This window comes from Physeter macrocephalus, unplaced genomic scaffold (assembly GCF_002837175.3).
Source record: "Physeter macrocephalus isolate SW-GA unplaced genomic scaffold, ASM283717v5 random_64, whole genome shotgun sequence".
NCBI lineage: Eukaryota > Metazoa > Chordata > Mammalia > Artiodactyla > Physeteridae > Physeter > Physeter macrocephalus.
The window spans coordinates 65,515-76,349 of NW_021145350.1; the positions used below are offsets into that span (position 1 = coordinate 65,515).

Consider the following 10,835-nt stretch of genomic DNA (forward strand, 5'->3'; position numbering starts at 1 on the left):
GGTGGGGGGCTTCCATTACCTAAAAAGGGGGTATATGAACCTCAGGTTATATGAAAGATGAGTAGAAAGGATGGAGGTGAATAATGGGGAGAACATCCTTTTGCCTGCTCTCTCCGTTTCCTGGTGGAGACTGAGGAAATAGGGTGTGTGCGTGCATACGGGGTGTTTCCCAATAGGACACATTTGTTCTTGTGTTCCAGGCAATGTCTCTTCTAACTTCTCTCTGCAATGCTGCCTTCTTCCAGGATTTCAGGAGGGTGAGCCTTTGCTATTTACGAAAAACATGGCCACATCTATTCTTTCAACAGTCCCATGATAGTTCCATCATCACTCCCATTTTATGGATGACGGAACTGAGTCTTAGAGGAATTCAGTAAGTGATAGCTCTCTTGGATGCGCTGAGCAACTGAGACTCGCACCCCCTCGCAGGCCTGAATCCTCTGGCACCCCCTCCACAGGCTCAGTTCTGTGTATAATCTGCTTTTATCTGGGGTTCTGACCTTGCCTCACGGCCTCCTCCACCTGAAAGCCACCATCGGATCGGATTCTTCTCCGGGCATGGCTTTTCTTTTGGTTTCACTCTCCAGCACACCGGGGGCACAGGGACAAAGGCTGCCGTCGTTTCTCTGAACTCTAAGGGGTTAAGGCCTGGGTCCCGCCTCTTTTCCCGCCAGGCTGGCGGGAGTATGAATAGCCTCGCTCCCACTCCCGACTCTCAGTCGCTTCAGCTGCGCCCCGCCCCGTCATTGTCCCCATCCGTCTTCTTTACCCTTCCGTCCTAAAAGCTTTGAGAGCTGCTGGCTTCTCCCGGTGCTTCGCCTCTCTCCACCTTCGGTGGGTCAGACGGGCAGGATGGAGGGCTGCCTGGGGGAGGAATCTTTTCAGATGTGGGAGCTCAATCGGCGCCTGGAGGCCTACCTGGCCCGGGTCAAGGCGCTAGAGGAGCAGAATGAGCTGCTCGGCGCGGAGCTCGGGGGTCTCCGGGCACAGGCCGGGGACGCCTCCTGGAGGGCCCGTGCCGACGACGAGCTGGCGGCCCTGCGGGCCCTCGTCGACCAGCGCTGGCGGGAGAAGCGCGCGGCCGAGGTGGCGCGCGACAACCTGGAAGAAGAGGTGGAGGGCGTGGCGAGCCGGTGCCAGCAGCTGCGGCTGGCCCGGGAGCGGACCGCGGAGGAGATGGCCCGCAGCCGGCGTGCGGTCGAGGCCGAAAAGTGCGCCCAGGCCTGGCTGAGCACCCAGGCAGCGGAGCTGGAGCGCGAGCTGGAGGCTCTGCGCGCGGCGCACGAGGAGGAGCGCGCGGGCCTGAACGCTCAGGCAGCCTGCGCCCCCCGCTGCCCCGCTCCGCCCCGCGGGCCCCCCGTGCCGGCCCCCGAGGTTGAGGAGCTGGCGCGGCGGCTGGGCGAGGCGTGGCGCGGGGCAGTGCGCGGCTACCAGGAGCGCGTGGCGCACATGGAGACGTCGCTGGGCCAGGCCCGCGAGCGGCTGGGCCACGCGGTGCAGGGCGCCCGCGAGGGTCGCCTGGAGCTGCAGCAGCTCCAAGCAGAGCGCAGCGGCCTCCAGGAGCGCAGGGCCGCGCTGGAGCAGAGGTTGGAGGCCCGCTGGCAGGAGCGGCTGCGGGCTACTGAGCAGTTCCAGGTGAGGAAGCCTGGGGGCCTGGGCAAGACAAGGCTTCAGGAAGTCCCGTTGGGGATCAGAGACCTGGGAAAGGGAGTGGGAAGTGGGACGTGTGGTGGCTGCAGATTCAGGGGCCACTTCTTAGAAAACCGTGCCTGGTGCCACTGTCCTAGACTTTCACAACTTTGTCTAGTGTAGGGCTGGAATGATGGAGGTTCAGACCTCAAAGCACACCCCCTCGAAGGGCAGACAGGCACAAGACATTGCAGCAGCCTCCTCACTGTCTAAATGGCACCTTTGTACCCTGATGGCCCCTGGACCCCTCCCTAGGCCCTGCTGTCGCTCAGAAGACGTTCAGAACTTTCCCTCTCAGTGCTGATCTGATGGCCTGGCCACTCAAGAGTCCCCAAGTTCCCAGCCGCCCTCCTCCCCCTGACAGGAGAGGGTGAGGGGCCCTGGATGGGGGGCCACCATCCCTTCTCTCCCTTGTCTGGGCTTTTCGGCTCCTGAGCACATTCCAGAGGCCTGGGACAGCTGCTCCCCCTCACACTGCGCAGATGTGACCAGCAGCTGAGAAAACAGCCTCCTGCCTGGGCCAGACAGAGGACTCACCATGCCCCCCCCACCCCGCCTTCAGAGGAGAAAGATTCCAGAACATGTGGGAAGTGGAGGGGGTGGGGGCCCAGCATGGGGAGCAGGAGACAGTGACTGGGACCGGGGCTGTTTGGCTTCCAGTCCTGCAGGCTCCAGGCCTGTTGATTAATTGTTTTTCCTTCTGCTTCCACTTTTTTCCTTCTCCTCCTCTCTGTAACCCATCTCCTCTCCTCCCTCACCTCCCCCTTCCTGTGGGAGCTGAATTCTGAGCAGCATGTGCTACCATTTAATCAGCATCCTCAGAGGAGGAGCCAGGCCGTGGGAGAGGGCTGAGAGGGGCCACTGTGCTCTTCTCGGAGGCTTCAGAAGGGGTTCTGTGGGCGGGAAGTGGGGTAGGGGAGGCAGGAATCTGCTCTGCAGAGAAGTTAGTCAGGGAGCAGAAGATGCTGCTGCAGCAGCCAAGGGGCATGCAGGTAAGTTAGCAGAAGGACCCCGTCTCTTCACTGACTGCCTCTGGCTTGCTCTGCAGCTGGCCGTGGAGGCCCTGGAGCAGGAGAAACAGGGCCTACAGAGCCAGATCGCCCAGGTCCTGGAAGGTCGGCAGCAGCTGGCACACCTCAAGATGTCCCTGAGCCTGGAGGTGGCCACATACAGGTACAGGTTGACCCTGAGCCATGCAGGCACACAGATGCACACATACATGCAGGGGCAGACTCCTTGGCTGAAGAGGCCCAGAGCCACGGGTGGTGGAGGCTCTGCCACTGCTCGGTCCTGTGACTCTAGGCTGATCCCTTCCACACCACGACGTGTGCCACCTAAGCCCACCTGCTCTCTCGTGGGTTCAGGACCAGAGAATCATCCTGTGCCCAGGTGATCCCCCAAGGAGAGGTGATATAGCTGAGTGGGACAGCTTCAAAGGAGAGGGCTGGACACGTGTGGGTCATCCATATCCAGAACCTTACCCCAAGGGGCTGAAACGCCCAGTCTCTGTGTGTGTGCTCACACAGAGAGGGTGATGTCCTTGAGCAGCCTCAGGAAGAAGGAATTGCAGGTGTGGGCTGGTGGCACTGACTTGCCACCTGACCTGGGCCTCAGTCTCCTTGTCGGGAGGATGGGAGATGGGCTGGGTGACAGCCAAGGTCCCTTCCATCCTGAATGTCCTGGGGCCTGGCTTCTCTCAAGCCTTAGTGCCCTTGGCCCTGCCCAGCCCTTCTACTGACCACATTCCCTGTTGGCTCAGGAAAGGTTGAGACCAAGGAAGTGCTGCTTCTCTGGCTCTGTGGCCTTGGGCAAACCCAGTTTCTGGGAAACTGGCCTGGTTAGCCAAGGATCCACTGATGAAGCCTGAGGAAGGGGCTTTGCTACTGTGAAGGGCTGTGTACCCCAAGCCTGCAGGGTGGAGCCAGGGCTAGACAGGCTATGAGGACAGTGCCCCCAGAATCCACAGGCAAACAAAGGCAGGGGCCCTGGGACAGGTTAAGGAGGGGAGGGGAGGCAGGGCCCAGAGAGGGAAGGTCAGTGAGGATCTAGGGAAGAAGAAGAGAGGGGCTCCACCTCCATGGGGCACAGAGCTCAGGGAGCATGATGCTGCATGGAGAAGGACAGAGGTGAGACCATAGAAAACACTAACCAGACTCAGAGATCATGAAGAAGAGCACAGAGGAGATAGATGTTCCTCAGTCCCCATGGGGCACTAAGGCAGGGGCATGTACACAGAAACCTCCATTGCCCTGAAAGGTTTGGGATCCAGAGTACTTAGAGATCCCAAGAGGAGGGCCTTGAACCCTAAATCAAACCACTGAGGGGAAAGGACTGCGCAGGCTTAACCTGGGTTTTGAGGCATGAAAAGGATTTGGAGAGAGGGAGCTGAATTCATTGGCTTTTGTCTGTAACCAGCTCTGGGGGCCCTGGGGGAGAAGGAGGAGGGAGCCTATCCCATGGGAACGGCCTGAGAATTCCCACTTCCCCTGGGAAGCCCCCTACTCAGACCCTCCAGATGGCAGTGTGGACAAAGGCAGCAATTAGCATGAGAATCGGCCCCCCACACGGAGGATGAGGTCATAGGCCTGGGGTTGGGAGGGGACTAGTCTAAGCAATGTGTGTGTGTGTGTGTGTGTGTGTGTGTGTGTGTACACTGTGTCGACTGTGTGGGAATCTGCCTGTGTGTCTGTGAGTCCAGCTGTGTGTCCCAAATAAGTGTGTGACTCCGTGTGACGAAGTGGGTGATATCTGTGGGATGTGACCATGTGATTTCATGTGCAGAGCCAAGTATAACCCCGTGTGGCTTTTGTGTGATAGTGGTGAAAATGAAGAGATAGCCTGCCGGGCGAGGGACGCGCATGCTCAGCTGTGACTTTTCCCTGGCTGGCTTGCCGGCTGGCCTGTGGGCAGAGGGCTGACCCAGCTTTTCCTCCCTTGTCCCCAGAACCCTCCTAGAGGCAGAGAACTCCCGGCTGCAGACACCTGGCAGTGGTTCCAAGGCTTCCCTCAGCTTCCTGGGTAAGAGGAGGGGCCAAGGTCCCCCCAAAACTTTACCTTTCTTTCCTCTTCACACCCAGAGCGATGCCTTTCCTGAAAAGCAGCAGTCTAAGTCTTGACGCCGTGGTCCCCCACGGCAGCGAGCATACTCTTAGCCCAGCCCATAAAAGGCAGGAGCAGGGCACTCTTGCCAGAAGCTGCTCCCCTACCCCACCCCCAACCTGTATGTGCTGACACCGTTTCTTCCCCTCTACCTTTCCAGACCCTAAGCTGGAGCTGCATTTCCCTGGGACCCCAGAGGGCCGGCGTCTGGGACCTTTGCTTTCTGTCCTGAGCCCTACTCCCCTCTCCTCACCTTTGCCTGATACCCTTGAAACACCTGTGCCAGGCTTTCTGAAGAGCCAGGAACTCCTTCAGGCCCATACCCCCACCTCGGCCAGCACCCCCATTCCGCCCACACCTCAGGCTCCCCGCCCTGCCACAGATGCCAAGATCAAAGCCCAGGATGCCCCTCTCTCCCTGCCCGGGATGCAACAGGTTCCAGAAGCTGTGTGGGCTGAAGCCAAGGTGGCCATCCCTGCCAGCATCCTGCCAGGACCAGAGGAGCCTGGGGGCAAGCAACAAGAGCCCAGTCCAGGCCAGTCCTCTGAAGATCATGCCTCCCTGGCTCCAGCCCTCAGCCCTGACCATCCCAGTTTAGAGGCCAAAGATGGAGAACCCAGTGGGTCTAGAGAGTCCAGCAGATTCCAGGAGGAAGGGGAAGGACAAATCTGGGGGCTGGCAGAGAAAGAAACAGCTGTAGAGGTCAAAGTAATAAGCAGCTTGCAGCAGGAAACATGGCAAGAAGAGGGGGATCTGGACATGAAAGAAATCCAAGACTCCCCAGGTCCTTTGGAAAAAGAAACTCTGAAGTCTCTGGAAGAGGAGATTCAAGAGCCACTGATTTCTCTGGAAAAACAGCGCCATGAGACAATGAGATCCGTAGAGAAGGAGAATCAAGAATCTCTGAGGTCTTTGGAAGAAGAGAACTTAGAAACACTAAAAACTCTAGAAAAGGAGAATCAAGAGTTATTGCAGTCTTTAGAAGCAAAGGAGATGGAGGTAATGAGACCTCTAGAAAAAGAGACTGTAGAACTACTTAAGCCTATAGGAAAAGAGGACCCACAGACATTGCAATCACTAGAAAAGGAGAGTCAAGAAATAATGAGATCTCTTCAAGGAAATGTAGAAGCATTTTTATATCCAGGAAAGGAAAATCAAGAATTAGTGAGGTCTCTAGAAGAGGAGAACTTTGAGTCATTGAGAGCTCTAGAAAAGGAAGAGCAAGAGCCACTGAGAGGTCAAGAAGTAGAGGACCAGGAAACATTGAGACCCTTAGCAAAAGAGAATCAAGAGCCACTGAGATCTCTAGAAGAAAAAGACCAGGAGACATCAAGACCTCTACGAACAGAGAATCAGCCACTGAAGTCTCTAGAAAAAGAAGACCAGATGACGTTGAGCCCTCTAGAAAAGGTGAAACCAGAGGCACTAAAGTCTCTTGGAAAAGACCAGGAGATAGTTAGACTTCTCGAAAAAGAGAATCAAGACTTATTAAGGTCCCTAAATGAAGAGAGTGTAGAGGCAGTGAAATCTTTAGAAACAGAGACTCTAGAACCCCTAAAGCCTACAGGAGAAGAAAAGCTGGAAATGTTGAAACCTATAGAAAAGGAAAGTCAAGAACCACTGGGGTCTGTGGAAGGGAACCAAGAGACATTGAGACCCCTAGAAAAGGAGACTCAGAAATCACTGAGCTCTCTGGGAGGGCAGAGCGTAGAGAATATGAGATCTCCAGAGGAGGTAGACAAGGGAAGTCAAAAGTATCTGGAAGAGGAAGAGAACGTGGAGAAGGGAGAGAATCCAGAGCCACCGAGGTCCCTGGAGGAGGAGGGACAGGAGCTGCCACTCTCTGCACATCTGCAGAAGTGGGAAGATATGGTGCAGGGGGATCAAGAACTGGATCAGGAAACGCCCCCTGGGAGACCTGAAGTGGACAGTGAGGACGAGGCAGAGATGGAACCTAGGGAACGGGGTAGCTTCGCTGGGAAGGGGGAGGCTGTAGACCAGGGGGAGCCGCAGCTGACGGCCACAGGCAAGGCCTGGAGCCCAGGTGAGGGGCAGCCAGGGAGCTCTGAGGCCAAAGAGCAGAGGGTCTCAGCTGAGGGAGCCAGTGGGGTGGGAGGCACTGAGGGCCTCCAGGACCCTGAAGAGCGGCCAGAGCAGGTGGGGACCCCGGGCCTCCCAGCTCCCCAGGGAATGTCAGAGGTGATAGAGCCAGTGTTGGAAGGTGAGGATGTGGCCCCCAGGGATGGCCGAGCCTCCCCAGAGGTCACCTTGGGCTTAGAGACTGCAGGAGAGGAACAGGGACCGGAGCAGGAGGCGGTAGGGCTGGAGGACCCAGGCGGCCTGGCCATAGAGGAGGTGATGGAGCCACCCCTGGGGGAGGAAGGTTTGGAGGCAAAGAGGGTGCAGGGCTTGGAAGGGCCCAGAAAGGAGCTGGAGGAGGCAGCTGCTCTGGAGCCAGAGCTCTCCACACTGCCCAGGAAGAGCAGAGACCCGCTGGAGACTGCCAGGGGCTGGGAGGAGTCTGAGCCTGAAGCCCCTGAGGAAGCAGAGGAGATGTTCCCTGCTGAGACCTCGTGCTGCGATGGAAGTGATACCCCTCAACCCAGGCCCTTGAGCTCAGAGGGAGCAAACGAGGATGCCAAAGCAGTGCTGGGGCCCCCCAGCCCACGGCCCACTGAGTCCTGCTCACCCATCCCAATCCCTGAAGATGCCTCTGGGCCCCAGCCCCTGGCTGAGGGGAGCCAAGAGGCTAGCTGGGGGCTGGCAGGCAGGGCTGAGGCCCTGGGAAAGGTGGAGGGTGATCAGGAGGATTTGGGCTCGGGGGGAATCCCTGAAGGCCTCCAGGAGGAGGGGGAGGAGAGCAGAGAAGAGAGTGAGGCTGATGAGCTAGGGGAGACCCTTCCCGACTCCACTCCCCTGGGCCTCTACCTCGGGTCCCCTGCTTCCCCCAAGTGGGACCTGGCTGGAGAGCAGATGCCCTCCCCTCAAGAGGAGGCTGGAAAGGAAGGCTGGGGTCCTGCAGTCCTGGCCTCTGAGGGCCTTGGGGCCCATCCTTCAGAGGAGGAGGAGGGGGGAGATGAGGAGGAGGAACGTGGCCATGACTCTGAGCTGTCAGAAGAATTTGAGGACTTGGGGACTGAGGCTTCTCTTCTTCCTGGGGTCCCTGGGGAGGTGGCAGAGCCTCTGGGCCAGGTGCCCCAGCTGCTACTGGAGCCTGCAGCCTGGGATCGGGATGGGGAATCTGATGGATTTGCAGACGAGGAAGAGAGTGGGGAGGAGGGAGAGGAAGAAGGTGAAGAAGAGGGGAGGGGTTGGGGGGCAGGGCCCGCTGTGGGCAGCCTCCCGGCCCTGAGTGGCCCTCAGAGAGGGAACCTCCTGGGGTCTGAGACCATGGATGTCAGTGTCCCCTGGGATGATGGCTTGAGGGGTGCAGCATCTGATGCCCCCATGACCGCCCTGGAGACTGAGTCCCAGGACAGCACGGAGGCCTCAGGATCAGAGGAAGAGTCTGATGCTATTCCCTTGGAGAGGGAGGGCCAAGTCCCTGGCCCTCTGGGGACCCTCAGTGGGCTGGAGGACACGGGCTTGGAGGTAGGGGACACCCTTGGTGTCAATGGCCAGGGCCCCAGCCTGAAGGAAGAGTTGGAGCATGTGAATGGGGGTGTGGTGAACGGGCTGGAGCAGTCTGAGGGAGTAAGGCAGGGGAAACCGGGGCCCCCTGAGGGCGACCAAGGGAGCCCCTTGGAGGAGGCGGAGGAGGGGGATACCCTGAAGACCCCTTGGGCAGGGGCTCCTCTTCACCTGGGCCAAGGCCAGCTCCTGAAGTTCAATCAGCGAGAAGGAGATGGAGACTCCTGGTCCTCAGGGGAGGACTAGAGGAACAGCACCCCCTCCTGCCCTGAGGTCTTGGGCAGGGGGGTATCCCCAAACCCCTCCCTCCTCGGAGGCAGCACCCTTAACTTATCTCTTGACCTGTGGTTTCTGTCCGAGAGGGCTGGCTAGCAGAGGTGAAATGGGTGTGGCAAAGGAACCCGTTCCAAGAATGCAGGCTCTGGGAATAGATACCAGCCCCTTAGACCCTGCTAAGGGGGACATCCACCCTGCACTGTCCCACGAGGCTGAAGCCAACTGAATCTCTGTAGGACTAGGCCCCCCCCCTTTTTCCTTGCACTCCCCTTCCTCCCCATCCCATCAGCTGGAAAAGGCCAGGGGCCCAGTGGCTCCTCCAAGGGGAGGGGGCCGTGGTGGTCCATGCTCCAGGGCTTACCAGCTCTGCCCTTCTTCACTGCACCCTCATGGGATGTCTGGCTGGTGGCTAATGGGGGTGAGGGGGTGCTCCTATGTCCTGACCCCCCCATATGCCAGCCATGTTGTAGCCCCATCTGGCTTTTCCCTGCCTGAATAAAGTAATGCCTCCGCCTATGAAGTCTGGACTCATCCTTCCTTAATTCAGGGGGGCCTCAGGACTGACACAGAAGCAGAAGAGACCGGGGGAGGAAGCAGGAGTTGCTAGTGCTAGGGAGGGGCTGCCTCCTGAGGAGAGGAGGACCTGGAAGGCCTCATGGGGGAGACAAGGCAGGCAGACGAAGGCTGCAGGCAGCAGTGCTGGGGACCTGGGGAGGGCTGGGGGTGCTGCTTGATCAGGGAAGGGGGGCCAGCCCCGGTGACCTTGGCACCTGCAGAAGTCAGGCCTGTCATCATCTCTGCCCACAGCGCTGATTACAGGGATTAAGCCTTGGGGCCACCCTCACCCGCGCATGTCCTCGCTGCTGGCCCCTCAGTGCCGCCAGCATAATAAGCCCCCTTGCCCCCAAACCCAAACAATTGTATGGCCTTGGCGTCTGCTCAGACTGGCTGGGTCAGAGTGGGGTAAGGGAAGAGGGAGGCCTATTCTGTCTCAGTCTGGCTATGTGGCCTCAGGTCAGCGTTTAACCTCTCTGAACCTCAGATTCAGCCACACAGCGAGGGATGCTGGGCCAGGTGACTCCGGGGCCTCCCAGGGCAGGGAGAGCAGGAGGAAGGCTAGGGAAAGCAGGAGGGCTACAGTTTAGATCTTCAGTAGGACTTCCCTTCCATGCTAAAGCAGGAGACAGAGAAGACAGGAAAGTGGAGGTGAGGCCGGGATAGACTGAAACTGTCAGGGGTGAAACAAAACAGCGAGGGGGTGTGCTGATAACGGGTTAGATCGGGGGTCCACCCAGCCACAGCTTCTTCCCAAGAGTACCCCCCTTCCCAGGAGTTCTCTGGGTCCCTGTGTAGGGCAGGGTGACACCAGGGTGTTCCTGGATTAGGCGGGGCTTGAAGGCCTTGAAGTCAGGATACCCAAATAGAAACCACTCCTCAGCTCAGCTCTGCAGGGAAGGAAGAGCTGGCAACACCTCTAAATATCCTGGGTGGGGGTGGGGCCGGGGCTGACAGACAAATGTTTCATGTCTGGGGACAATCCCAAGGCCAGGGGCAGGCCCTTCCTTTCCTCAGGCCCAAGGCTGAGGGCAGGGGAAGATGAGAAGATGAAGTCTCAAGCCCTCTGACCTCAACTCATCCTCTGGACAAGGAGGGGTGGACAGGAGGCCCCCTGACAGAACCTCACTGTCTGTTTCTCTGCCCATGCCTTTCTCCTCCACCTAAGAGTCTTTGCATTAGGTACCCAGGCCCCCTCCTCTGCCCTTGGGGTCCAGGATGCTGGCAGCCCTCCTGGCAGCCCAAGCCTCCACTATCCTTCCTGTACTCACTGCTAACAAGGCCATGTCTGCTGCCGCCAGGCTGCCAGGCTGGGGGCCAGCACACTGGCATCCGGGCAAATAAGGCCCACTCCCTGCTTCTCTAATGGGACAGAGGAGACCTGTGCTTGATCTCCCCAGGCCCTCGGGCACCCCCGCCTGGACGAGGGACCAAGGACAGAGGCCAAGCCAAGCAGTCCTTCCCTGTGTCTGGTGCCCATCCTGCCCCCCACACCAAGATCCCTGGTCCCCTGCGGAATTACCCAAACTAGCCATTTCTGCCAAAATCCCAAACAGGTGGAGGGACATCAGTTAGGCAGAAGTGGA

General features: G+C 58.7%; 1 protein-coding gene across 1 annotated transcript; it reads left to right on the top strand.

Moving 5' to 3' along the window:
• Positions 1–638: 638 nt before the first annotated feature.
• NES (nestin) lies at positions 639–9,210 on the top strand. Its single transcript, XM_007110347.4, has 4 exons — positions 639–1,635; positions 2,738–2,862; positions 4,634–4,707; positions 4,949–9,210. The coding sequence occupies exons 1-4, from the start codon at positions 853–855 to the stop codon at positions 8,662–8,664; spliced, it is 4,698 nt and encodes a 1,565-aa protein (XP_007110409.2). The 5' UTR covers positions 639–852; the 3' UTR covers positions 8,665–9,210.
• Positions 9,211–10,835: the final 1,625 nt, after the last annotated feature.